This window comes from Hylaeus volcanicus, chromosome 2 (genome assembly GCF_026283585.1).
Source record: "Hylaeus volcanicus isolate JK05 chromosome 2, UHH_iyHylVolc1.0_haploid, whole genome shotgun sequence".
In the NCBI taxonomy this organism is placed as follows: domain Eukaryota; kingdom Metazoa; phylum Arthropoda; class Insecta; order Hymenoptera; family Colletidae; genus Hylaeus; species Hylaeus volcanicus.
Genome location: NC_071977.1, coordinates 10691826 through 10718481, shown reverse-complemented (window position 1 = coordinate 10718481; position 26656 = coordinate 10691826). Strand labels below are relative to the sequence as shown.

At 42.2% G+C, this 26656-nt stretch overlaps 3 protein-coding genes across 4 annotated transcripts; 2 read left to right on the top strand and 1 right to left on the bottom strand.

The window, feature by feature from the left end:
- Window positions 1-375: 375 nt before the first annotated feature.
- On the top strand, window positions 376-1473 carry LOC128884865 (uncharacterized; the record flags this gene model as incomplete). The annotated part of the gene is made up of 1 exon (XM_054138523.1): window positions 376-1473. A coding segment is annotated over one exon (1098 nt), but the record flags the coding sequence as incomplete, so codon positions are not given.
- A 1654-nt stretch (window positions 1474-3127) lies between these two features.
- On the top strand, window positions 3128-8509 carry LOC128884860 (uncharacterized). The gene is made up of 5 exons (XM_054138518.1): window positions 3128-3274; window positions 4881-5266; window positions 5669-6067; window positions 6403-6810; window positions 8005-8509. Exons 1-5 carry the CDS (start codon window positions 3128-3130, stop codon window positions 8507-8509), a joined length of 1845 nt encoding a protein of 614 aa, XP_053994493.1.
- A 1062-nt stretch (window positions 8510-9571) lies between these two features.
- On the bottom strand, window positions 9572-26571 carry LOC128872237 (cadherin-23). 2 transcript variants are annotated; one of them, XM_054114702.1, is made up of 15 exons: window positions 26322-26571; window positions 18691-18778; window positions 17355-17658; window positions 16783-17054; window positions 16350-16514; window positions 15565-16003; window positions 15221-15462; window positions 14603-15127; window positions 14120-14472; window positions 13805-14019; window positions 13068-13627; window positions 12623-12931; window positions 12240-12534; window positions 10453-12097; window positions 9572-10318 (listed from the first exon to the last, which is right to left on the bottom strand). In XM_054114702.1, the coding sequence occupies exons 3-15, from the start codon at window positions 17650-17652 to the stop codon at window positions 10108-10110; spliced, it is 5529 nt and encodes a 1842-aa protein (XP_053970677.1). In that variant the 5' UTR covers window positions 17653-17658; window positions 18691-18778; window positions 26322-26571; the 3' UTR covers window positions 9572-10107. The 2 variants fall into 2 exon arrangements, with proteins under 2 accessions (XP_053970677.1, XP_053970676.1); XM_054114701.1 differs by lacking the exon at window positions 18691-18778.
- Window positions 26572-26656: the final 85 nt, after the last annotated feature.

The following is a 26656-nucleotide window of genomic DNA, read 5'->3' as shown; positions in this document are numbered from 1 at the left end:
CCTAGACCGCCGACACCGCCACCTTACATACCTCCATCGCCTCCACAACCTCCTAGGCCGCCAACACCTCCGCCATACATACCTCCTTCTCCTCCGCAACCACCTAGACCTCCATTACCTCCCCAACCACCTCGACCTCCCACTCCACCACCGTACTTACCTCCGTCCCCTCCACAACCACCTAGGCCACCAACACCACCGCAACCACCTAGACGGCCTACTCCTCCACCATACATACCTCCTGGTCCTCCGCAGCCACCAAGACCTCCAACACCTACGCCATACTATCCACCTTCTCCTCCACAACCGCCCAGACCGCCAATACCTCCACAGCCACCTAAACCACCAACACCTCCACCATATTTACCCCCATCCCCACCACAGCCACCAAGACCTCCGACGCCTTCACCATACCACCCACCTTCTCCTCCACAACCGCCTAGACCTCCAACACCTCCACCATACCACCCACCTCCTCCTCAGCCACCTAGGCCACCAACGCCACCACCATATTTACCCCCATCACCTCCACAGCCACCAAGACCACCAACACCTCCACCATACCATCCACCTTCTCCTCCACAGCCACCCAGACCTCCAACACCTCCACAGCCTCCTAGACCACCCACACCTCCACCATATTTACCCCCATCTCCTCCACAGCCACCAAGACCTCCAACACCTCCACCATATTTACCCCCATCTCCTCCACAGCCACCAAGACCTCCAACACCACCACCTTATAATCCTCCAACGAAGTCCAATACTTATCTACCACCAGATCGTCCAACTACTCACGGCCCATACACTTCAAGACCTACATCCTCTTACGGAACCACTCCAAGACCTACGTATTCCTATGGTACTACTCCAAGACCTACAGTCACGTATGGCATTACCTCTAGACCTACGGTCACGTATGGTACCTCCAGACCTACACCTTCTTACGGGACTACCCCAAGACCTACAGTCACGTATGGTACCTTTAGACCTACAACTTCTTACGGTACTACTCCGAGACCTACAGTCACGTATGGTACCCCGAGACCTACACCTTCCTATGATACTACCCCAAGACCAACATTCACGTATGGTACAACCCCAAGGCCTTCGTCACCAATAACTTACGTACCATCAGTCTCCACCTCCAGACCCATTCGACCAACATTCGGACCTACGACCCATCGTCCTTTCACGGACGAGTCCTCTTACCTTCCACCGATAGATGGTCCGAAGCCAAGTACTCAAGGTCAACCATACCTCCCACCATCCACCCCATCCACGCCGCGTGTAACCGTTACGCCGCCACCTCCACCGACGCCTATCTACACTCTCGTGCCAACCTCGACCATTTACACTCCTCCACCGACTGGTAACCCGGCGCCGCCGCCCACTCTTCCGCCTACGACCAAGAGACCTATCGGTTACTTCTACGAGGTGCCAGAAAATCCGCTTGAGTTACCCCTGCGATGAGACGAACGACGAGCGATCTGAGCGAACTGACAGTTGCAGACTACGCGTTCTCTTTTGTAATTTTTTATATATATGTATAGAATAAGAGCTATTTATGGATCACGATAGGAGATCGTATCGACGTGGTTTGGAATTGGTAGCGCTGATTCGCTGGCGAGAGAAACGGAAAGGGAAACATCATCCTCTGCCGGTTACTTGTATCAAGTGCGTGTATCTAGGACGTTTCTTAGCAAATGCGCGAAACGAATAAAGATTTTTTGGTAAAATTTGTCAAAATATTTGGCAAAACGATGTATGTACTCGTGTATCGCGGGATGATCGATGTACAGTGTGTACAAAGTTTAAGAAAGGGATCAACAATGCCGTGTTATATGACATACGCTATTGGAACGAATTGTACGAGATATAAAATGATTTTGTAACCGCGAGTGTTGCTTGTTTGTATATGTAACACACGCATACATGAAAGTAAATATAATTTGTATAAAATGTATCCTTCGTATCCTTTTACCTTGTGGAGGACAGTTGCAGAGTGGTTGAAGCGGTCTTCCTAAATCACCGGTGCGCCAGATTTCTATTTTGCGCCAGTTTAAGACACTGTCGCTTATTAATATTCCATAATAACGCTCGACAGAGAAAGTCCGTTGCGTTCACCGTTACGCAGATATTAGACAATTAACTTCGGCTGCACTTTTGATCTTTTCGATGCAACATTCACAGCGAAGATGCACCGAAAAGACCGTGAACGAAAGCGAGAAAATCGAACACCTGATTCGCCAGAGGGTTCGAGGAGTCACCTTTCCGCCTACGACATCCTCTCCACTCATGAATATTGATGATTATGAAATACGATTTTGCATAAAACGATGTTTCTAAATGACACATGTCTTTCGAGCAGACAATATGTATCGCAATCGACTCACCTTCGCAGGAATAATAGGATCCTCTCAAGATTTATCGAATAGAATTTCATTGAAACGTACGTGTGCTTCACTTCGAGTCGGGGAGTAACGTGGAATAAATTATGTCATTTTTCATTGAACGGAAAATTGCTATTGTCCTTTCTCCCGCCCCGAGGTGAATGATCGATAATAGTTGATTTGTCGAAGCAGTCACCGTGACACGGTGACATTGACATTAGCTACGGGTATGCAATGATATTTGACTCCAGCCTCGCGGTAAGTAGCCCATAACCTAGCTCCTACTACCATAACGAGCCTCCCCCACGTACAAAGAAATTTTCTACGTTCATGATGGAATCGCCAGTGAAAACTCCGTTGCGCGAAATGGGAGCTCGTTAGTTGCATATGGAGCTTCGAAAGAATACCGTCTCTCGTTCCTGGCAAAACAACAATTTTTCAACGATCTGTCCATTGGCCGGAAGCTTGATGTTTCGATTCGTGATAAACGTTTCCACGTGATCGTGTTCAGTCCGACAAATTCTGTGTGAAATGTTGAATGCTAGTTGAATATTTAACTGTTTGATTTCTATTACTTAGCATTCTTCGATATATTAATTATTTTTTTGACTGTGACTGTTTTATACTGAGAAAAAAATTGTGCTTAGGTTGTAAATAATTTTTCTGAGTGTGTCAACGGTATGACAAAAGTAGTCGATAAATAACTGTAAAGGATAAGGATCCTGCTGAAGGTCATGCTCGAAACGGAACGAAGGACTGCGATCAGTACATCCCAGCTTGGACTTTACTCCGATCACGGTGATCGATACAACAGTAGTCGATACAGTTCCATCGCCAAGAAATTCGCGATAGGAGTTATGGTGGTGGTTGCAGTGATATTAGTGAGTATCTGATCAGACATTCAAAATCGATTACATATTCATCCCTACAAAAAGTTTATGGTTCTGTTGAAAAAATTGATAGCGTCCTTGGAATATTTGAAATTTATCCATCTACGAGGAAGTCTTTCGACTTTTGTCCGAAACATGTTTTTATGACTAGTATTCACCTTGCCATTAATCATATTCTGTAGAATATTTCAAATATTAGTAATAATATTATAAATATAATAAGAAATATAATATAATATAATAAGTATAATATTATAATATTATAAATTCAGAATAATAGAAATTTATTCTATTAATTCTATTTGTAATACATTAGGATCAACAAAAGTATCTCGATAAAGAAATATGAAGGTGACAAATAAATTCGATTTACTTCTGGGTTTAGTATATATAATAAAATTTGATTCGTTATTCGTTATTCGAATCAGCGCTGCGTTTTCTCAAGAAAAGAGTTTATAGAAGGTTTACGCGGAATAATAGCATCAAACCAATAACGTCACACTCAATTTCCATGGTAATATTTACACGCTTCTTACCTACATAACACGTTGTTTGCATGATCGAGATGACCAGTTTCTGCTTTTACGCTGTCTCGTTAGAAAACTTCCTGTTGCTACATCCTTCTGGTTCGACGACATTCGCGGCGTGATCGAGGAACATTATTCATAGTCAGTTAACAGTCCACGACTCGATATCGCGTTCAAACGAATCCTGTTCGATGCCCTCGCGTGCTGCATCATGCACTCGTTGGCGGTCGATTAATTTTTAACGACTGCTTAGGTATTCCACTAGCAATTAACAATCACTGCAAATATGGGCTAATTAGTTCGATCCAAGTATCGAGGAACCAACGTTTCTAATTGAGTGTGCAAATGAGTGGATCTGCTATTTCCTATCTAATTTATTGCTTACTATCAATACACGCACAACACAATCGATTCATGAAATAATTCCTAATAATTTTTGACACTTTTAACATCGTCGAAGTCCAGCAATGGGAAATATGTCTTTTAGTGTGATGGTGATAATGGTTTCGTTAAAAGTAAAGCTTTTATCGCAACGGTTTCTTAATGAGGAGCTATCGCGAAGAACAATGGGCGCAATTACGTCTCTCGCGAGTTTTCTCCCATGATTAATGTAACAAGTACGGTGTTAAAAATCAGAATTTCACCGCAAACCTCGGTATACCCCGTGCATGCTTGGCGAGCCAAGCGTCAAACGAGATTTCTGCGTGCTTCACATATAGGGCGTTAACTGTGTTTTGACACCAATTAGCCCGCGGTATTGGAGCAAGATCTCAATGAAAACGTAATTAATTTATGAAAACGGAAAAACGGTGCGCATGTTTGCAAACATTCCTACGAATTCAGCTCGTAATGCTCTGTTTCCAAATACGGAAAAGTACATTGCAGAATAATGAATGTTAATGTTACTTTTATACAGAACAGGTTAATGAAAATGTACCATGTTCTTTTCGAATGACCCTGATGTTTAAAATTTATTTTCACTCAATTTTTACGTTTCTTTTCAAATCATGTTCCATTTCATTTCTTGCATGTTAATGATTTATACGCTAAAATAGATTTCCAATTTGCAGGTGGGGATATTTTTATACGACTTCACGTCAGCCACATCGTTGAACAGTAAAGTCAACCAGGAAACAAAGCACATATACATACTACAAAATGCCCTTAAGAAACAATCGAACATCACAAGGAAGTTCTCCAGTTCTACTCTCCTACCCGAAGTAAACATAAGCAATCCCACTTACATCCAAGATCGTTCCGACAATGAGAATGGGAATCCTCTGCTTTACGATGAAACGGACAAAGCACCCGACGCAGAGCTTAGATCGCAGAATTTGAACAACTTTAAATTGAGGAAGAGGGTCCTGAAATCCATCGAAAACAGCAAGGACCAGCCAGCTCCGGAGGGGAAACAGTTGTTCGACAATCATGCGCTTGTTTATCGAGTGAGGCAAAGGTAAATCGACGTCCTCTTAATTTTTGGCTACTGTAGCATTAATTAACATTTAAAATTCTAAATTATGGGTAGATATTTAATGAATTACATAACTTGTATTTACATTAAAATAAATGTGTTTTTTACCTTGTACCGGGCATACGAAATATGCAGTGCAACCTGGCGGAGCTATTAAAGTAATTAAAACAATTTATTCGCTTGACATTTCGCTTTATTATAAGGAAAAAAAATATTCCGACCTTTCGTGATGAAATCGATTATTTATAAGAACCTGTTTCGTTAAGAATATGTTGAACCATCTTGAAATATGCACCGAATAGTAGTATTTCATGGAAATTACTATAAACTCGTATCTCAGTGTCACTGCATAATGAATTGAAATGTCATTTAATATTTGAATAGGTACAAATATCCAGGTTCGAACGAGGAAGACGCAAGTATGGAAGAGAATCGACCAACTCCCTTTCATTGGGAACTGAAGACACCTCAACCAACTTCCTTCAAACGTTCGAGATACCCTCAGTTGTCTCAGTACAGATATCCACACGCCTCCAGAAACATCCAGGACATCATAAAGTACCTGACGAACGAAGCCGAAATGCCAAACAGGGGCATCAAATTCACTGGTGTCTATGTCAATCCAAAGAAGTATGATTACACTCCTGACATAGGGGAGATGATGTCTAATAGCGACAGGTCAGAAGAAGAAGAAAGTTCTTTTTCGTTGAGCGAAGATCCCTTGTATCAGTTTAAGCCGAAGCATCCATCGGATGTCAATCTGTTGGCCACGAACAACTTCAGGTACGTAAACGAAGACTTTTGCTCGAACTTGTCTGACTTCAAAGACATGCTAGAATACGTAACAGCTGTGCATTACTTTCGGTAGCTCTAGTGTCAACAAAGTAGACCTATAAGTGGATATTTGTATCCACTTATTGTCTTTGGACAAAAGTATCTACTATAAAATGAGGTTACTTTGCACCATATAAGGTATCATTACGTCAAAACCTGAAAATATCTCAAGTCATGTAGAGCCATAACCAAACCATATTAGGATTCCTCGCACGGGTACTCCACATGCCGCAAAGTAACCTCATCTCACGCTATATGGAAATTAAATTAATTCCTCTTTCCAGATTCTCGCCAACAGGGTTGCACAGATACAATCCTTACTACGACCCGTACGGACGACCGATGAATTACATAAAGCAACCTCCGTCAGCCATGGAATCGCAGTTTGAGCCGACTCCTTATGCGAACAACTTCCCGAAAAAACGGAAACCGAAGCCATTCAGCGTCATGTTGGACATTTACCCGATCACTGACGTCTTGGAGCAAAATAAGAAGGTCACGAGACCGAAGCAAATTCCCATGGACGATTATGACACGAGGCGACCGATGCACTACAACAGAGGACAGAAGTTTTACGTGCCGGCCCCTCAGGCGATGATCGGGACCAATCAAGCTGCGATGGACGAAGAGGAGAGGCAACAGATGATATTTCACCTGAATCTGTACCCCAGGAAGAAGAACAAGATGACCAGGTAAGTTTTGAATTTGAATCTCTGACATATTAAATTATTTAAATAGAATACATTTTGTATTTGTGATACAAACTAACTCCCTGACTAAAAGAACAGAAAAACCTTGAAGATACATCAACAACTTTCCCTTTCATTTCCTGTTACAAAAATTCACGCTAAAATTCACCACACGACTCACATTCCCTCCCGAAGGAAAACAATTTTAATCCTAAGAAACAATTTTCTGTGAACTTGTATAAAAAGCATCAAGTTACGTAATTATCCACCCACGCATTTCTGCTTCCTCGAATTACACAATGAGCCTCGTTGATAGATTCACTCGGTAATCACCAACGCGAGATCTATCGATCGCGTATCGAGTCATAAATCGTTACAATAGGGTTCGTGCCACCGTTCCACGTAGGATCTGTTCGCGAAGGTACCAGGAAGATCCAGCAAAGCTATGCGCAAACTTTCACCGAACGACTCGACGCGATAAAAAAATCGAGCCAAACCGTTCGAACTTTGCGTCCCAGGCTGGTTAAGGACGACCACGTGAAATGTCACCGACTAAATTCGTAATATGAAGTCGCGAACGGTACGAAAAAGATCCATCGTAAATTCCTCTCGATGACCATGTTGCTTCGCGACGATCCGCTTCGTGAACTGCACAAAACAGTCGTATCTGCCTCTGTGGGCTTATGTACGAGTACTCTGTACCGTAAAAAACATGACGCAGAAGCGGGTTTGTTCATCGGTAATAATATTTTAAATAAAAGATGATAATGTGGTGTGTGAACGTCATAATAATATTATCGAATTTACAATGTGATGTTGAGAACTGAGCCGGGCTACGGCTATTTCGTAAATGGAAGTAAAAGGAATTCAGCATTCCTCTCAATCTTCTCAAATGCCAAATTGCCAAATGCTGTTAGAACCTTGTGGACGTGCATTGTTATGTAACCACACGGACATTCTACTTTTGAACACCTTCTACTTGGTAATCTCTTATTTCGAGTAGTAAGAAGAATCAACTATCTAAATTCCAGTTGAATTTTAAAGGCATGCAACTGCATCTGAAGAAGTGCAGTTGAACCCAGATTTCATAAACTTATAAATTATCTTTTTAGTTTTTAGACTGTATACAAACCACAGTACATTTTAATTTCTAGGATACAAAAATTCATATATTCAGGCCGCAACTTTCGTTTTCAGACATGACATAATTCACAGATCGGAATCGATGGCGCCTGAAGATCGGCAGCAGTTTATGCACAAAGTGTGGTCACCGCTGGAAACGATCGCCAAGCATTTGGCAGTGGAACAATCGAAATTCATGCAGAACGAGACGCCATTAGGTTCGGCAGCGACTCGCTACCAGGAAATTCCTCTGGACAACAAAGAAGAGGAATCGAAATTCCGGCAAGTGAACGTCTCCTCGGAATCCACTGGGGACCACGTAGAGGAAACCGCCACCGTTCCTTTCAACCATAAATCAAGCGTCGAGGACGATTACGCCTCCACCGAAAAGTTCGAATTCGAAGCCCAGAGAATCGTTGGGACCACCACGGAAGACGAAAATCTGAAGGAAGACTACAACACCACTTTAATTCCGAATGAGACGACAGTTAACACGACCACGAGCGAAGAAGTCACGAAAGACGTCGATACAATCGATGGATTCAAACGATTCAGCGACAGTGTCTCTAAAACCAGTTAAATTGAAAGTGATTTCTCAAGAGGAGTATAATGGACCGAATGGATTGGTTTTGGAGTACCATTTCTTTTTCCATCATTTCATTTAACTTCATTTCATTTCATTTCATATAACTTGATTCAGTGTCACTTATTTACATCCAAACTCATTTAATTTAATTTACTCGCAGCAATTCAATTTATTTCTGACACAACATTTAATTCTCTCCAATTATCATGAGCCACGTCATTTTGGAGAAGCACTACATGGGATAATACAATCAGATGTACAGATTCTGATTTTTTTGTGAAAAATACATATATGTATTTCAGTCTCTATGCAATAACGGTCGCTTCCATCAGCGATAATGAATCTATGTAGACATAGAAATAGTCTGGTCTGCCAATCTCTTTATAAAATCGTGTTTCCCTGTTTACCACTCCACGAGATCAAATTATCTCCCGAGCTCCACCTCGCCTTGACATTTCCGTCGAGGGCGTTCGAGAATCTCTCAAGATCTCAGTTCGTGCAATCGTAAGATATTCGTCGATTGCTTAATAGGCCACGATACCGTCGTTTGCAAAATTGGTACCGACCGTTACCGCCGACCGATAAAGAGTCTCCAGTAAAAATTATGATCTATCGCAGATAAATTAATACAAGAAAGCCTCCTGTTTGCCCTGTGTTTACTCTGTGTATTGTAAGTTCTCCATGCGAGGACAAGGAAAAACGGAATAGTACAATGCCGAATAAAAAAACAATGCTCGTGTTCACGTTTTAGTCTTTTCACGAGCCAATGATGTATTCATAAAAGGTCAACGTGAACATTTTCTCTTGCTTATTAAAAATCCATAAAAAATCAGGTGCACTGTCTTCTTGAGAATAAAATGTATTGAACGAAATTGCTTTGTAAAATGATACGAAGGTGTTTAAAGCTTCCCTCTGAATATTGAAGTGTAATTTTTCATAGGAATAAAATCTCACCATTGTGTCCACTTTTTTTCTTTGTTCTTTGTAACATCGAGTTGGTTCTATAATACATAAATTCATGTCTCCGAAAAGGTTAAAGAGTATAGAAAAGATTCCTCCGTTATAAACAAATGTACAGATTTATTTCGTCCTTAGTTGCTACGTATATTACAATGGAACCACGCATATATCTATGATCACGTATCTATGATAACGCGTTTGTGAGTAGAATTAGTGTACAGTCCAAGAAATATACAATTCACGCGAGTTAGTCCACTTATTCTAAAAAAAAAAAAAAATGCCTTTGCATTTCACCTTGCCGTATCTTGGCACGAACATTTCAATCTTACATTATAGCACCATTCGTCGACTATGTTGCACGATGACACTGCATGTGTCACTTCGAACATTTATAATACAGTCCGTCGATGACGTTCCAGCCATTTGCTCTATCCATTGAAAATTGTTCATTATTAATTACTCGACTGAAACGTCCCACAATTTTACTTTCCTAACAATAAATGTCACCGGTCTCGATGGCCATTGCACGACTTCAAGCTCCTTAATACTTCTACGATGAACCTTCTAGCTTCTTCCAGATCAAAGTAATTATCTAGTAGATTCGAATACTCGAATGAACTGATACGTTTCCTTTACGTCCTAGATCCAAGAGTACTTGGATGGTACAGGGTCGTATCTGCTCCCCATTCGTAAGGACCTTCGTGAGGCCCTAGAGAGACCATAGTCCCTGGTCCCAGAGTCGTGTGCGACGTGGCGCTCACCATTCCTGGGCCAGAAGACACGTAGCTCAGTGGTGGTCGTGGTTGATCACGTAAACGAGCGTGTTTCACCTGTCGTTTGTACCTGGAAAGAGGAAGACAAGAGTATTAGCCAGTTCAATAGTAATACAGTGGTTATAGAATGTGTTCGTGCACCGATTAATTTCTCAAAAATCTATCACTGATAAATCGAATAGAAACTAACAAACGTGTACTCACTTAGCATGCATACAGCAAAGAGTACAGCTGCAAACTATGGTAGCGACTCCCACAAGCACCGCGATAGCTAGCACCCACATTTGCGTCATGGAAGCGTCAGCACGAGCGACGGTAGCCGCGCAGTGCTGGACCTTCTCGACGTGATACATCCTGTAAACCTTCTTCAGCTCTTCGTTCCTCTGGTCGATAAGAAGAGCCTTCATTTCGTCCAGATCGTACGCCTCTTTGCCAACCATTTGGAAGCACGAGCTGGTCGAGGAGAAATCCAGCGAGTTGTCCTCCTTCGAATAAAACTGCGTGTCGTAGACGTTGACGCTGATAGGCAACGACAGAGCCTGCTGAACAGCTTTCTCGAAATCCTCCAAGGTTTGCCTGACTTCGACGGGTGGCTTGGAGAATACGAACTTCAGCATGTCCCTGTCTCGCAGTAGGAAAACCCTTAGGGTGATGTTCGTCTCTCTTCCGGGTATCACGGAGTTGTTGGCAGTCACTATGATCTCCATGTAGCCGTCAGCGTAGCCTGACATGGACCCAGTGGTTCTCAACTCGCCAGTCTGAGGATTCAAGGCCAGGTGCGAGGGAATCTCGCGTTTCGACATCGAGGGATCGACCAGAGACGCGAACGATGCTTTACCCATGCTGTAGTTGATAGGAAGAGCGTCCGAGTCTGCGTCGGTGGCCTCCAGAGTTATCAGACTGGTATCTATCGGGACGTTCAATCGAACACCCAAAGTGACGTTTTCTTTCTTGAACTTGGGCTTGTTGTCGTCGATGTCCAAAACTTTGATGAGAATCTGCCTCTCCGAAGGATCTTGTCGGTTATACGGTTTGGGAACGACGTCAGCCTTCTTGGAGGAATAAGGGAAACACTTCACGGTGAGCAAGTGATGATCTATGGATTCGCGATCCAGACGACCGTTTGATTTTATCACGGCTGAGTTGTTCTCGAGCCGTTCCACGACGAACAAGCCAGCCTCGTTCCCGTAGACGATGGAGTAGTCGATCATACCGTTCTCGCCGATGTCCTCGTCGATCGCTTCGATCACACCGACCTTGGTCCCCACTGGTTTCTCTTCTACGATGGTTAATTCTATCGGAGGGCTGTCCAAAGTCCTCCTGAAGTGAGGCTTGTGATCGTCGATGTCGTTTACGATGACTTGAAGCACTCTGGTTGCCTGCTGAGGAGGATTTCCTAGATCCTGAGCTACCAATATCAACGTGTAGCTGTCCTTTGCTTCTCTATCCAGCAACTTCCTCGTGGTGATCAGGCCAGTCTCGCTGTTTATCCTAAACGCGCTTGCGTCTTTCCCGAAGTTCCCATCTTCTAAGAACTTGAAGGTGATCTTCCCGTTTGGTAGGTTGGGGTCATCAGGGTCTGAAGCCACGACTTGGAACACTGGGCTGCCAATGGTTGAATTCTCGGCTATGTGGGCCACCTCTTCGAGAGTGGGCCTGATAAAAAGAGGAACGCCGTCGTTACTGACTACGTCGCCGATGTACAGCGTCAAAATCACGTCCGTGTACAGCTCTGGCTCGCCGCCATCTTGGGCCCTAATTCGCATTATGTACGGCTCCGTTCTACCCTTTCCTGTCAGTGCACGGGCGGAATAGATCTCCCCCGTTGTGTGGTTTATGTTGAATAACCCTAAAATTGTAATTGATTAACGTTAAATATGTAATATTAACCCTTTGCACTTCCAGCAATTTTAATGATAAATTGTGGGCAGTGACACTGGCAAAGTGTTAAATTGTGTTTTGACTGATGATGTCTGAACGAATTTTCTCACCGTTTGCTTCACCCTCGTCGATGATTTCGAAGTGAATGACCCCTCCGTCGCCTTCGTCGGGGTCTGTGGCAGTGATGTTTACCACACTGACACCTGGGGTAGCGTTCTCAGGTATCACAGCCGTGTAGGATTCCTGCTGGAAGGTTGGGGCATTGTCGTTGACATCTAGAACGTCGACTGTCACCAGAGCTCTGGTACTCCTCTGCTCAGCGCCACCCTGAGGCATGTCTGACGCAACGACGTAGAAGCGTAGAACTGATTGTTTCTCTCTGTCGAGTGTCGTGTTTGGAGCAATCTGAAATATTAATACACAGGGATCAGCGCGATAGTAGAAATCCACAGCTCTTGATGTCTCAGAACAGCTGAAGAAAAGTTTCCTTCACCTGAATATTGCCAGTTATCGGTTCCACCTCGAACAAATTGGCGTTTTCACCAGTCAAGGAATACCTAACTTCACCGAATCCTCTCTTGACCTCCTGCTCTGTGTTGGAACTGTCCATGTCGACAGCCTTCACGTTCAGCACGATCTTCGCAGGCTTCTCTGACTCTAGCACTGAAATTTTATAGTCTTTCTGGGCGAAGGTTGGACTATTGTCGTTGGTGTCTTGGACTTCGACGATCACGTTCGCCTCAGACATCTTGCGAGTTATTTCGTAGTCTGAAGCTAGAGCTCGCACTTTGAAACGAATGAACTGTAAACAATAATTTTTGTATTAATATCCTATTGAATTAACATTCGCAATGAAAAGCTACAAAAAAGAATTAACGCGTTGGCTGCCAGCGTGCCTAGACACCCACGAAATCCTCAACGATCATGCCTGAAGCTACCTTTTGATTGAGAGCTTCGTAATCCAGCCTCTTGCTCAAAACAACGTTTCCACTCTGCACACCAACGTTGACGTATCCCTCGTCGTCATCGTCCCTCACCAGCTCGAATCTTTGAACGAGATATCCTGTAGCAGGCTCCTTGGCTGATAACATCAGCAAGGTTGTTCCAAGTGGTTGCTCCTCGGGCACTGTGATCCTGATCGTTGGATTGTTGGGTGACCAGCCAGTATTCGAGAAGGTCGGATTGTCGTCGCTGTAGGCCTGGATGTACACCGTCACCTCGACTTTCGTGATTTGCTTCTCTTTATCAACGACAGCGTTCAGATCCTGCACTTGGACCGTGAGGATTATCACGGCAGCCACTTGGTAATCCAACACGCGGTTCACTGTTATCAATCCGGTGGTGGAGTTTATGCGAAACGCTGACTTGTAGTCGTAGGGAGCCGCGTTCTTGAAAGCAACGCCAGTCTTATCGACGGCTCTTATGGGTTCCACCAGAGAGTACTCCAAGTTGGCGTCCCAGTCTGGATCGGTTGCTATTACTTTCAGGACAGGTTCACCTGTTCAAAGGTTGCGGTGGATTAGTATAATAAGTAGCCTTCTTGGAATATTAAATTTCAATAAATACAGTATCTTAGGACATTCAATTTTTCGGTTAGTACAGAAAGTAGGTCAATCGAAATAGAATGAATACGATACTTGTTCTCCATGACACCTGAAGTGAGTGTGTAACGTACCAATTGCAGCTCTCTCCGATACGTAGACTAGGTACGTTGATTCGTTGAACACAGGTGGTTTATTGTTAACATCGATCATGTTCACTGTGACAGTGGTGGTAGCTGTTTCCTTGACAGGTGTGCCAGAGTCGATAGCGTAGACTATCACCTCGTACTTATCACCACCAGACTCCAGATCCAGACGAGCATCAGGAGAAACTGTGATGACACCAGAGCTAGAAGAATAAAAGCTAAATATATTGGTTTCTTTCAAACCAGTGGACCGATTTGAAAGCTATTACGTTTTTCGCTGCAGGATAAATATTAAAGGAGTACCTAGGGTCTATGACAAAATTGTCCTTAGCCCCAGAAGCGATGTGATACTGCAACAAGTTGTCCCTTCCATCAGGATCGTTGGCCACGACCCTGATGACCTCCGTCCCAGGGGAAGCGTTCTCCAGCAGTCTAGCTCGATAACTGCTGGGACCTGGTAAATTGGACTTATGGTTTCCGCGGAAAATAGGCTTCTGGTTTCCAGGCACACCCACTCTGACGAGGAGTTTTGCCTCCGAGGACAATGGCGGCGTGCCGGCGTCCGTAGCTCGGATCACCAGCTCGTAGGTGCCCCTTTCCGTGTCTCCTGAACTCACTGGCGTCGCCATTGTTATTTCCCCAGTATCTGAGTTTATCTGCAAGCAATATCTTTTATGGGATAGAAACAAATAAAGGAGCCTTCGATATCCAGGAAGATGATTGTATTCAAGAGTATCGAAGACGAATTTCTTTTCCATAATTGCAAGGTTTTCATCTTCTGCATACCTTAAAAACACCGTTCGTCATACTGTTGTGTGCGATGATGGAGTACGTCACTTTCCCATTCCCCTGCATGGGACCATCGACATCCGTAGCTCTGACGAACATCTGAGGATCGAAGCTGGTCGCTTCCTCGCGAACCGTCCTCGTGTATTCGTTCTGCTCGAAGGTTGGAGCGTTGTCGTTGACGTCTTCAAGTTCTATCAAAATGTTCACGGCGGACACCTTTCCTCCGCCATCCTTCGCCTCCATCGTCAACGAGTACGACTTCTGGGCTTCGTAATCCAGAGCCTTAGTTACGGTGATTCCTCCAGTTTTGGGATTGGTTTTAAACTTGTCAGCCCCGAAGCCACGCAGAGTATAGGTCAGCTCGCCGAAGGAACCGCTATCGTAGTCTCTGGCGAAGACGTCGCCAAAAGAGGTGCCTACTTCAGCGTCCTCTGGCACCGAGAGCTTGTACACCGCTTGAGAAAACTCTGGACTATGGTCGTTTGCATCCATCAGTTCAATGTGAACCTTGCTTGTAGCTACCTTAAGTTCAATGGAAAAACATTTCATTAGGTTAACGCGTTGAAAAGAAATTGTGATACTTAGGATTAAATTAGAAGCAATAAGGGTGCTTACCACTTCTTTCGCAACGATGGCAACGACTTCGAAGTCAAACTGCCTCATCGCTGGATCGTCCACGTCGTAGTCCAGCACGCTTACGTTCCTGGCCTTAACCACAACTGGCACTCGACCTTGAGCTTCTTCGGGATTGACGGTAAACGCTTTGCTGATTTCAGGATATTCTGGCACGTCTCTCAAGGCCAGATTATACTTCGCGTTCTCGCCTACGTCGCCGTCGCTCACAATCATGTTGAGTCCTACGTATTAGATTGTTGTTATTGTCAAAAGGTTACGTCGTCAATGTATATAACAATACTTAGTATTCGCTTAAATGTATACACGATAACTCCTCTGCTCACCTGGCAAAGGCGTGTCCCGTCCAATGTCCTCCGAAATCTTAATGCTGAAATACTTCTCGTTGAAAACAGGCGCCAGGTCATCGACATCCGTGACAACGATGGTGACGATTGAGGTCGCCGTGTCAGCAGGTATCTCGTTGTTGATGAGCTCCGTGGCTTTCACTTGGAACGTGTAAATTCCGCCGTTCTGCAGGATCCTGGGGTCTTCTCTGTCTAGGGACGCGTTGGTGGTGACAATTTTGCCAACGGTCACGTCTCCTTCGCGTGACACCTCCAGGTTGAAGTGCCCTGAGTCGTCGTCTTTCAGGGTCAGCAGCAGGGCTCTAGGCTCCCCTGTGTCGCCGTCGCGTGCCCTCACTGTCAGGATCGTGTGACCAACCGCTGTGTTTTCTGGAAGCGCGGCGCTATACGGAGCGTTCAGGAATACGGGTGGCTGATCCTGGAAGCGATGTGTGTGATGTGATAAAAAATAATTAGTGCAGTTTTATGGAATGAATTAGCAATTCTCAACTCTTCTTCAAACATTGTATAGTTACTCATACATGTTTCAAAGATATAATTTTATGGAAAATATAATTCGGAAGACCTTTACAACTAGAGCATTTCAAGAATTATAACGCAAACATGTTGAAATAAAAAGCAACTGCATAGTCAGATCTTCGGAAACGGAGTCACTAGGTAACGCATATCTTCTTGGTTGTATTGTCATAAACGATTTTATGGACCAATAGAAAATGATCGAGATAGATTTACAGTTACCGCTGGTACGGTCGAGACCCACTTACCTGGACATCGAGAACGTCCACGGCCACGGTTGCTCTGGCTTGCAATCTCTTCGTCACGTCGTTAGCACCATCAACCGCCAGGAGATTGATCAAGTATGAATTTCTTCTCTCGTAATCGAGTGGTTTCATTAGGGTAATCTGCACGTCATATTTTCCCTCTGCCAACTGAACAAACAACTTTTGGTTTAATAAGCGTTTATTCAATTTTCATGATCTTTCTAAACAATTCAGATGATCTTTTCATTTATTTGCGAAATTACCTTGAGATTATATCTCTCTATGTAAATTGGAATTTGCTAATGTCTTTTCATATTTCTTTTTTTTTAATCAAGCCTGATTTCAATGTCAAAATTGGGATCTTCTGATTCATTAACAGATTCTTACTATCAATGTTTAATAATATCCAATACCTGTAAAAATGTGTAGAAATTACCTTTTCCGTGGAAACATTGAAAACCTCGCAGACATCATCGTCCCGCGACCCAGGGACACATTCCACGTGAACATCCGCGTTTACGCCACCGTCGCGATCGGTGATTATGATCGTGCCAGAAGGAACTAACAGGCCACCTACGTGCGCACTTTCTGGCACCCTGGCTGCGTAAGGTCTGCCAACGTACACGGGCGGGTTATCGTTTTCATCCAACACAGCTATCTCGCGACGAAGGGACACCGTGTTGGGCTCAGATCCAGCGATACCTTCGTCTAGAAGCACATTCATCAATCAGTACCAGCTATCAAACGAGAATCTTCTCAAAATGTAATAATTTAATAAACTTAAAATTTAATAACTCTTCGATTATATTTATTTATCTCCAGAATTCGATAGAGATCAAAAGTAAACTTTTATTCGTGGTTGCGTAATTGAACGGTGACGATATAATCATCGCGTTCACACGTCACGTGTTCGGACACGTTCCATCTAGTGCCCTACATATCGTCGATTACCCATTGATATTCCGCCGTAGCTGCGTAACGGGACACCAATAAGAACAGCATAGTTACCCGTTATGCTGATGATCACTTCGATCAGGTCTTGCGTCTCCCTGTCCAACGCCTTTCTCAGAACGACGACACCGCTGTCCCTGTTCACGGTGAAGTACTCCCCACTGATGGAGTAATGCAATCTAGATCCCTCTGGATCTTCTCCTTTGAGCGTGTAAACGGGTGCACCGGGTGGAGTACTCTCTGACACGGCCAACCTGGCCATGTCTCCGCCTTGCACGAAGTGCGGTGCTCTGTTGATCACCTGACCCCATGACGAAGACCATGTTGAGAACGCGAGGAGTAGAATCGTCCACATCGTCACCTAAGAGTAAACAAAACGTATCGCAGAGTGAATATAATGAGCATATAATTTTTTATTTAAATTCAATACAGTCAATTCCATAAATAATTATACTCTCTATGTCTGTTGAATATGTATGTGAATAAGTTTGTATTGTATATATTTTTATATACATCGACGAATATACACAAACATACACTTGAAAACATCAAACTTATCATTTAATTCAAACAAATTCCTTCTGACTGTATATCATTGAAAAGATCACACAAAAATTATTTTATAATTCTATTATTCATATAGGTCTCAACTTGATGTCTTAAAAATTACAGGATAGTCCAACCATTTTTAATACTATCAAATAATGTTCCACTGAATGTTTACGTCGACAGGACCCTGAAGCCTAATGGGTTAAGTTGATGAGTTATCTCGTTATAGTCTTTCCAGTAAATTATGATCTATATTCATTCCCGTTTACTGCAGAGTTTTCACCGAAGAGAAATCACGATGGACAACGTCGCATTTAACAGATATCAAGCTTCCTATCCAAGTCCGTAACGAGAGTTCATAACTTTTTACAAAGAGACAACTGCAATCACCACTTTCGTACGCAATACTAATAATCATAACGTTATTACTGCATCGTATAGGTATATACAAAGTGGTATAAATGTGAAGCTTAGGTCTGGCAAGCTGTAATCAGGCCTGGGAGCGGACAAATAAAGCAAAAATGAATGGTAATTATAGCTGTGCAACGAGGGAGACAAAAGGTAGAAAGATGGGGAGCCTAAGTGCATGGAATATGCAAGGAAGAAAGAGCGGATTGCAAATGAATATCGTCGGGTACGGGATAAGTACAGCGGGATGCAGTGGTTACTTCAGAACTTTCATTAAGGCAAATTGGAGCAACACAATTAAGAAAAAGTTTTGCGTACAAAAGTACGCTCTCTCTAGCGTGACAAACTAACACTTCCTATACTACGATCCGTCACGATTCCGTTCACTTCCGGCCATCGAGACTGCTGTATCTTGAACAAGAGTTGTACTACTTACGACAACATTGGACGAGAGGATAAATAGCAACAGCCACGTCGATTATGCATCCGGCAAGTCCACCGTCGAGGAATGAAAACACGTTGCGCTGGTCATGCAAAAATAAAATCATACGTCAATCTATCCTTTCGAATATCCTCGACAAGTTCTCTGTTCTTGACAGAGTCACTTTAGGAATGTTGGAAAAAATGAATGGAATTTTTAAGTTGTTATGAGTTGAGAATATCCGAGTGTAATATTAGCATTCGAAGGCTCGTAAATATTATTTCGAAAGTTGTACTAGTACACAGAAAAGTTTCAGATTTCATTTTATCCTTTTGACTTTCTTCGACAAGTTCTCTATCCTGGACAGATAGTCACTTCAGGAATATCGAAGAAAAGGAATGGTCACATGCTCAAGTTCGCTCACCCTCTCAGAAGTGAATTCATGTTTTGAATAATTGTATTTACTTAATGAGGCAAATAGGTTTCGGCTCACAGAGCTCGAAAAGAGTTGCAAGCTCGAAACGAAGAATACGAAGAAGGAAAAGGATTACTATGAGAAATGCTCAAAAACATTTTAAGCAATCATTTTAAAAATTGATAGTTTCTTTATGTAATTAGGCTCTATATGAATTTAAATTTGGAGTAATGTGAGTGTTTAAAGTATTTTTTTGTTCATCTACAGTAATAATCTATAAATTTCCCAATTCACCACATTATTATTTACTTATCCGCAGGTGATCGACAGTAAACCTACTTGCTCGAGCGTTGTTTCACTAATCCATTAGTAACTCTCTCCCACGGATAGTGAAATACATTTACTCCCACCATGATATAACTCCAGTTCTAGACGGAGGGTCTGAAGTGACCCTAGAAGTTAAACGACGGTCAGCATGAGGTTAACCACCAGTGATGTCCCTCGGCCAAAGATGCTATCGAGAGAAGAGAAGCAAGGATAACGACGTGTAAGTTTAAGAGACGTTCGAAACGAGTATCATTTGTTATATATGTCGCAGGGAAATGAGAAAAATAGAGATTTGATCAAATCCCTTAACTGTTTTAGGGACAAGATGAAATAGTATGACTTGATCAAATTCCTTAACTGTTTTAGTGTAAAGATGAAATAATATTGTTTAGATATTGAAAGTATTTATTTAGTAAATCATGCGTTATTAAAAGTAAAATAGGTAATACAACAATACTCATAGAAACATAAATTATTTATTCGAGACTAATTAGCAAAAGAAATAGGCACCTAAGCTGATATTTTAAAAAACAAAAAGAATATTTGTAGGGAATGTAATTAATAAATAATTTATGTTTCTATGACTATTGTTGTATTACCTACTCTACACTTAATAACGCATGATTTACTAATACTAAATTAATACTTGTAATATCTAAACAATATTATTCCATGTTTTCACTAAAACAGTCAAGGGATTTGATCAAATCACTTACTTTCTTTAGGGAAATGACCTCACAGAGTTGTTATTTAACATGTCCCGTGAATTGATCATCTACCTTAGGGGTTTGATCAAATCTCTATTTTGATCATTTCCCTGCGACATATAGTCTCGGGATCAACGTCCAATGCCGAGGGAGAAATGCTCGGAACAGACCGCAGACGAGTGGGCAGGGTAGAAATAGCGAAACTCTGCGGAGGATGCAGCGATCTATCCATAGGGGGACCCACCCATATAAAACGACTCCGTGGAGCCGCGTTCTTTCTCCGCGTCGAAGAAAAATGGCTTCGAACGAACCGCGAACCGCAGCTCGCGTGGTCTGAATGACTTCCACCGGTTAAGCGCGGTCGGTGAAAAGCCGTTAGAAATCAGACTCCATTTCAGGAGTTCGCGGAACTCCCGTCGAGATCCGTAAATTGAATTGTCCTGTTACGAGTCAGGCGGGTAGTTGTCTCCGACTCCTTTCTTTCCAACAGTTTTCCACCTTCGAATCCGTAGAAGCAGACGGAGAATACTGTAGTGGCACGAAACTGTGCAGTTTGCAATTATTATGTCGAGGAATTGGAAAGCGGGTAAATTGGACTCTGCGAAATGGGAAGGAAGAGGAGTTGGGATCCTGAAATTTTTTGATGCAGGTCTGAAGGATGTGGAATTATTGGATGGACGAAATTTGTATAGAATACAGTTTTAATATTTGAATTTAATACCTGGAATTCTAAATAACTTGCTTGTACAAGATAACAATTACTTCGACATTGAAATATTGTCTGTCTCTTAAAGCGTGTGAGTAGCACGTGAAAGTGAACGAGACTTAATAAGGGTGAACATCTGATCTGTCCATTGAGAAGAAAGGTTATATCCATTACTGGCCTCCAATTCGCCAATTATTTATTAAGCATGTTAATATGAGCCGAAATTGTCCTGTAGGCAATTTGCAAGGCATTGACTTTAATATTTTAAATTGATGGTGCTGCCAAAGCATGTATATTTGCTGTATTATTGCACGTCGTAATTGCATTTGGCGCAGCACTTAACTGTTAATCGTAGATTCTGCCAATGGCTAAAGGGATATTTCAAGATCAAGTCGCGAATTTTCATGGACCAATGAGCACCTCGTGTCAGCGTTGCGCAGATCTGTTACGATCACTGACGGTTTAACTTTCTAGTTGAGCCTCCAGACAGATACGAACAAAAGTCTTGCGCAACAGCATCGGCTGAGATAAACGTAGAACGCGTTTCAAGTTATTTTCCCTCCGTCATAACTCTCACTTGACAGAGCAGCTCATAAGGAATCAAACGCGCTCGACCGACAACATTTTCCTGTTATAATTAAAACGCGTTGCAATAATATTTAGACCGTGTTAGCTCAGAATGCAGACAAGTATTTGGAGCAAATCGCGAGCGAGATTTCAGATTGCGCGTAAACGAGGATCGTTTAAAGTGGAAGTCGAGTAGCGTTTGCCAAATTTATTCGTTGGGTAATTTATGTGTGAAAGTTTGCTTCGCGAGCAAACACTGTGCGTTGCGACCAGAGATTGGGCAAATAGACAACTTTCGTGTTATTGAAATTTTGAACGTTTGTGTTTTGGTTTTAATTTCGAGTTTGTGGTTGTGTCGTAGAACCGCGATGAAAACACCGCGTGAGAACTAATCATTCCGTCAAGAGGAACGAGCAATTAGAGAGGGACAATTCCCCAGCAATTTCACGGTGCCTTCGTGCATGGCACTGGTTTGGTTGACTTCCGTGTTCCGAAGGTTGTTATCAACTGTCGTCTTCAGGAAACGTAATTGTTAATCGAGAGATGCTACCACGTTGTCATTACAGTAGAAATTTTGCATGAACACTGTCTTCAAAACTGAAATGTTATCGTGTACACAGAAGATCGTGAAACATCTAATGAAAATACTGATAGAAATAAATTAATAAGACTTGATCGTAGTATTCTCTAACTTATGAGATACATGAGTTAATATGATTATAAATATTCTCATAAAAGATAAGAACTGCCATTTGAAGAGTTTGTGGATAATTCCATGGATTCGCAGGCTGATATAAAAGACGAAACGCTAAATGAAACTTTTATGAAAATCTACTCGAACTGTTTACATCGCTTCTACAATCATAACAAGACTCGTTGTCTCGATGCAATGCAATTTCTAGCGCAAAGATGCCAACATGCACGCAACAAACTTCAAACAAAAGTAGCAATTACCAACAACCGTGTGTAAAGTGATACCAGCCGAGATTAGGCTGCATGTGTAAAGCGATACGGTGGATTGTACTGCAACCTGAAAAATATGCACTGATTGCGTTTCCATAATACGTGAATACGAGAAAACGAATTAAAATCTGATACACATCGGTGAACGAACTGCTATTTTTTTAATACTCGCATTTCTTAAGCAATTACGAAACAGTGTTTTAACAATTGTGATGGATTGAGGAAATCGTACATATACATTTTTTTATTAAAGCCTGTATGAAACTCTCTAATGATGAGAATTATGTGGCGTCACGTGGCGATAGAAAGTACTTGTCCTTACTTGTACATTGTGTTTCGAATGTTTACATCACTTTTTTTTTTAAAACGTACAGATTACACTCTTTTATGAATTTACATAAGTGAGAGAAACAGTATATTCTTAGAGGGAAAGTAGTATTTGAAGTGAAAAGGACTGAAAAGAATATCAAAATGCAAAGTTTCAAGAAGAATGTATGGAATATCCTTTTGCTTTGCAAGCAAGCGACGAATCCCTTTCTGTAGCACGGACTAACGCATACCCTAAATTAGTTAATAGTAACTTTTACATTGCGTGCAATTTGCTGTTTAAAGTTTAACTGGTCGAGTTTTGGTATATGGGACGCAGTGATTCGTAACAGGTTCGGCCTAGTCGGATAAAAGTGGCAATTACTTTCAATCAATTCGAAATGGGCAAATTGACTGGGCTAATTTTGTTCAAGGAGAGATGCGCGATTTTTTATATAAATAACGCTTTCGAAAATGCTACTCGTTTGTGTTAGTATATACTACAAGAAATAACGGTTCCAAGAATTATCTTTAACTTTGGACAATTTCTAAATTATGCTATTAGTCGACTAGTCTGCTACTGCATTATGAACTCATTACAGCAATTCAGAAAAGTCCAATTAGTGCGATTGTATCATTCGGACCGGAGTGATTCAGACAAGACACTTGGAGTAACAGGTCAACAGTATTTTCAACCCTCTTCAACTTTAAATAGAACTGGCAGTTACTTTCAATCAAGAACGAATTGATACCGTGAAATTGAATGATGGAACCGCTCTGTGGCAAAGTTCTAGAATGCATCTGTACTTTCCTCTCGCAATCGATAAACATTAAATTGGTACAATTGAAAATTCTTCAGTATAATTTATTAATTTAACTAAATTTATCGAACTCCAATAGCTTCAGTCATAGGTGGAATATATTTTTACCCAAGGAAAGAAATTTAAGATCAGAGTGATTAAACAAATTCCACATGCAGAGAATTACGTTTAATTTCATGGACTGTTGTTCGATTAATAAGGAAACCGGTTTCGTCACTGGTTAAAGGCATTTGGTCGTTTATTGCGTTTTGCAGCCCGCAGCAATATTAATTTCTGCGTCACTCTGCGGAAAGCTTTTCATCTCAAGTATGCGAGTGTGTTTGCTTTCGAGGCTTCTATCTCGCGGATAAAAAAGTACTTGGTCGAAATTGCCGTGGCGCCGTGACGAGCCGCAATAGAATTCCCTGAAGTAATACGCGGCAAAACGTGTCACGGTATAATAAACTCGTAATACAGATTTTCATTGGGTATGTTCCTCTCAAAGCCTCGAGCTTGATCACGTGCGTCATCTATCACTCGTTTCAAAATGAGAAATGACAATTTTTTGCTTGCATTAGCTCGGACGTAATCTTGCCAATCTGAATTCTGTAGAAGCCTGGATCACTCAGATTTCTTGATTGAAGTCGGGTTAAGAATGTGAGCAATTTTAACAGAGTTTTCTTCGTTTAACTTTCACTTTAGATAAATTAACATGCAAATTTTTGTTAATTTTTAATAGATATCATAGAAACCCTTTTTATGAAATACCGATTCTTTCCAAATAGCTCGAAGAAAATTCTTTTTACCCTCCCCCGGAGAGCAAGAATTCAGATTCGAAAGGTGCATCGTTTCTAGGATGGATCACTTCGCGATGATTCTCAGTATCCACAGTTGATTTCGAAACCCAGCGTCGACGAAAATTCGCGGGCAGCCAGAGCTGCGGTACCGGTCTGGCCAGCAGCAATGGCGTAGGACCGCGTGCCCCAGCGGCGGAAAGTCAGCTTTTCGCGATCGATCCATTTTCTCTTCCCAAGAGTCGTCGCGCCAAAAGCAAACGAGTACGCGCGGTTAACTGTTCCCCGTACTGATCGTATACGAGCCTCGGCGTCCTAGACACGTTAATCGCCGAGAAAGGCTGAGAAACAGAGAAGCCAGAAAACGGAGTAGGGAGCCAAGGAAAAAAAAACCGTTAACGGCCCTCCGTCCCGATTCCACGCCATTACGTTACACGCCTGGAATCCTGACACTGTGTGACCAGGTGACGCCAGGATGAATGACTAAGAAAAGTAACATCCTGCCACGCGCTTCTTCATTTTTCTTATCGGGATTTGGTTTCCTCGCAACAAACCTCCGGACGCCACTGCTGGCGATGTTGAGATTAATAATTGAGATTAACTTTGTATTGAGATCCTGGAAGTTGCTGATTAAGTTCCAATTGTTGTTCGATGGGAATATCCATTTCATTAAAATGAATTACTGAGGAAAGTAGGATCCTACCACGTGCTCTATTCCGAGTTTTTATTATTACTATCTAAATTTATCCCCCCTATCGAGCATTTTTTTTCATATCTCCAAGGGAATTTACAATTTATCCAACAGGAACATTCTGTAAATTGAGATAAGATTTTATCAAAGTTTTTAATGTTTTCTATGAAGACTTCTAGGCATGGTGGATGTGTAGAGGTATTTAATTTCTTCATCACCTTGTAATACAATATCTAAATTTCAATAGTCTCCAATTAATTGAATTCCAGTCGTTATTTGCCACAGCTCTCTGGGGGTCAAGAGTACCTAATAGTTCTCCCTGGAGGTCAAGAGAATCTAATCAGCCGTGAAATTGGAGCTTCACATAGAAATTTTCTCTTTGCAACCTCGCAGAAGAAAACTATGGAAGTGATGGATGCGCCTGACCCCAAAGTTGCAAGACGGAATGAATGTTCGACTAGTATGGCGAGGAGATACGTCACGCGTCTCCGTCGCGGATAAGTCTATTGAAAAGTTGCTATTCGTTAGGAAATTGGCCGATTAATCTCTAAACTGGCGATAACTTCCAGCTTTTCCTGTTCCACGAACTTGACACCGGTTCCTTGAAACCGAGACGTCGAGTGGCGCACTCGCTGGTCAGACTGGTTTCCGTGGAAGTGGCGAAAACGATGACGGGGGTTTGGCAAGATCCGCGTGCTTCGAGGCATTGTCACAGCAGCATTATGTTTGTAATCCGCGAAAGGGGATTTTATTAAAATTGGGAGTATATTTTTGAATAGGTCTACCAGAACTCGAAGGGTTGTGATTTGACTCGGTAATTCAAGATGTCAAAGTTTGAATTATTCTGACTTTGGTAGTCAATTTAGGGATTGCACGGATTTTGTGTTCATAGAAATTGTTAACAGAGCAATTTTAGTGTAAAAATAACGCAAGTTATCAAAGATCAAGGAACCACGAACCGGATGAATCTTCGTATATCTAATATCGAATTACTGGAGTTTACACTATTATCTGTATTAATAAGTCTGACATTCTGTGTGACACGATAAATCTATACTTTATAACTTCGAAAGATCATAATCATCGCACACAGCCTTCCAGCTCAGGTTCTGCTCCATTGCAACACGTGACAGACCCATAAAAAGGAAACGAAAGGTAAAACGAGTCTACGTGTTAATGAAATTCAAGATATGTCGAAGGAACATTACCTAGTTCCCTTTCAGATATCTACCACTCGGAGCACAGCATCAAAAACAACTCGTTCCTCTCAGTGCTTCTTACTTAACATCAACACCAGGCTTTTTGTTCTCCAGCTTCACTCGAAATCGATTAACCACACTCACAGTTGAGGAAACGCTTGTCCACCTTACCTCATAAAGTCGATCCAAGATCCTTCTTCCAGCACCGTATCAACTCATTATTCCACGTGTTTCTTTCTTCTTTTTTTTTAGATTTTCTCACTTTTGGTCCAAGGAACGTTCATGCAAATTCACCGAACCTCATGATGAACCGACACGACTGGGTACGATTTAACCGTGTCTATCCTCTCGGTTTCATGCGTCGCCGTTTCGGAAAAGAACCGATGTCTGCCAGCCAATGGACAGGTCTACACTGCATCCTAAGGAGGTATGCGGCCTCTGCTATGGGAGTGGAAGGAATGGGAGAGAGAGAAACAGCTCGTTGAAGGAGAGACTACAGTCCGTGC

Excerpts from the sequence above, each read along its gene's own strand:
- LOC128884860 (XM_054138518.1), top strand. The coding sequence starts at position 3,128 with ATGCTCGAAACGGAACGAAGGACTGCGATCAGTACATCCCAGCTTGGA. Across the intron at positions 3,275-4,880 it reads TGGTGGTTGCAGTGATATTA|GTGGGGATATTTTTATACGA; the intron begins GTGAGTATCTGA and ends TCCAATTTGCAG. Across the intron at positions 6,068-6,402 it reads TTGGCCACGAACAACTTCAG|ATTCTCGCCAACAGGGTTGC; the intron begins GTACGTAAACGA and ends TCCTCTTTCCAG.
- LOC128872237 (XM_054114702.1), bottom strand. The coding sequence starts at position 17,652 with ATGTGGACGATTCTACTCCTCGCGTTCTCAACATGGTCTTCGTCATGG. Across the intron at positions 16,004-16,349 it reads TGGACGTTCTCGATGTCCAG|GATCAGCCACCCGTATTCCT; the intron begins GTAAGTGGGTCT and ends CATCGCTTCCAG. Across the intron at positions 15,128-15,220 it reads CCATCGTTGCGAAAGAAGTG|GTAGCTACAAGCAAGGTTCA; the intron begins GTAAGCACCCTT and ends ATTGAACTTAAG.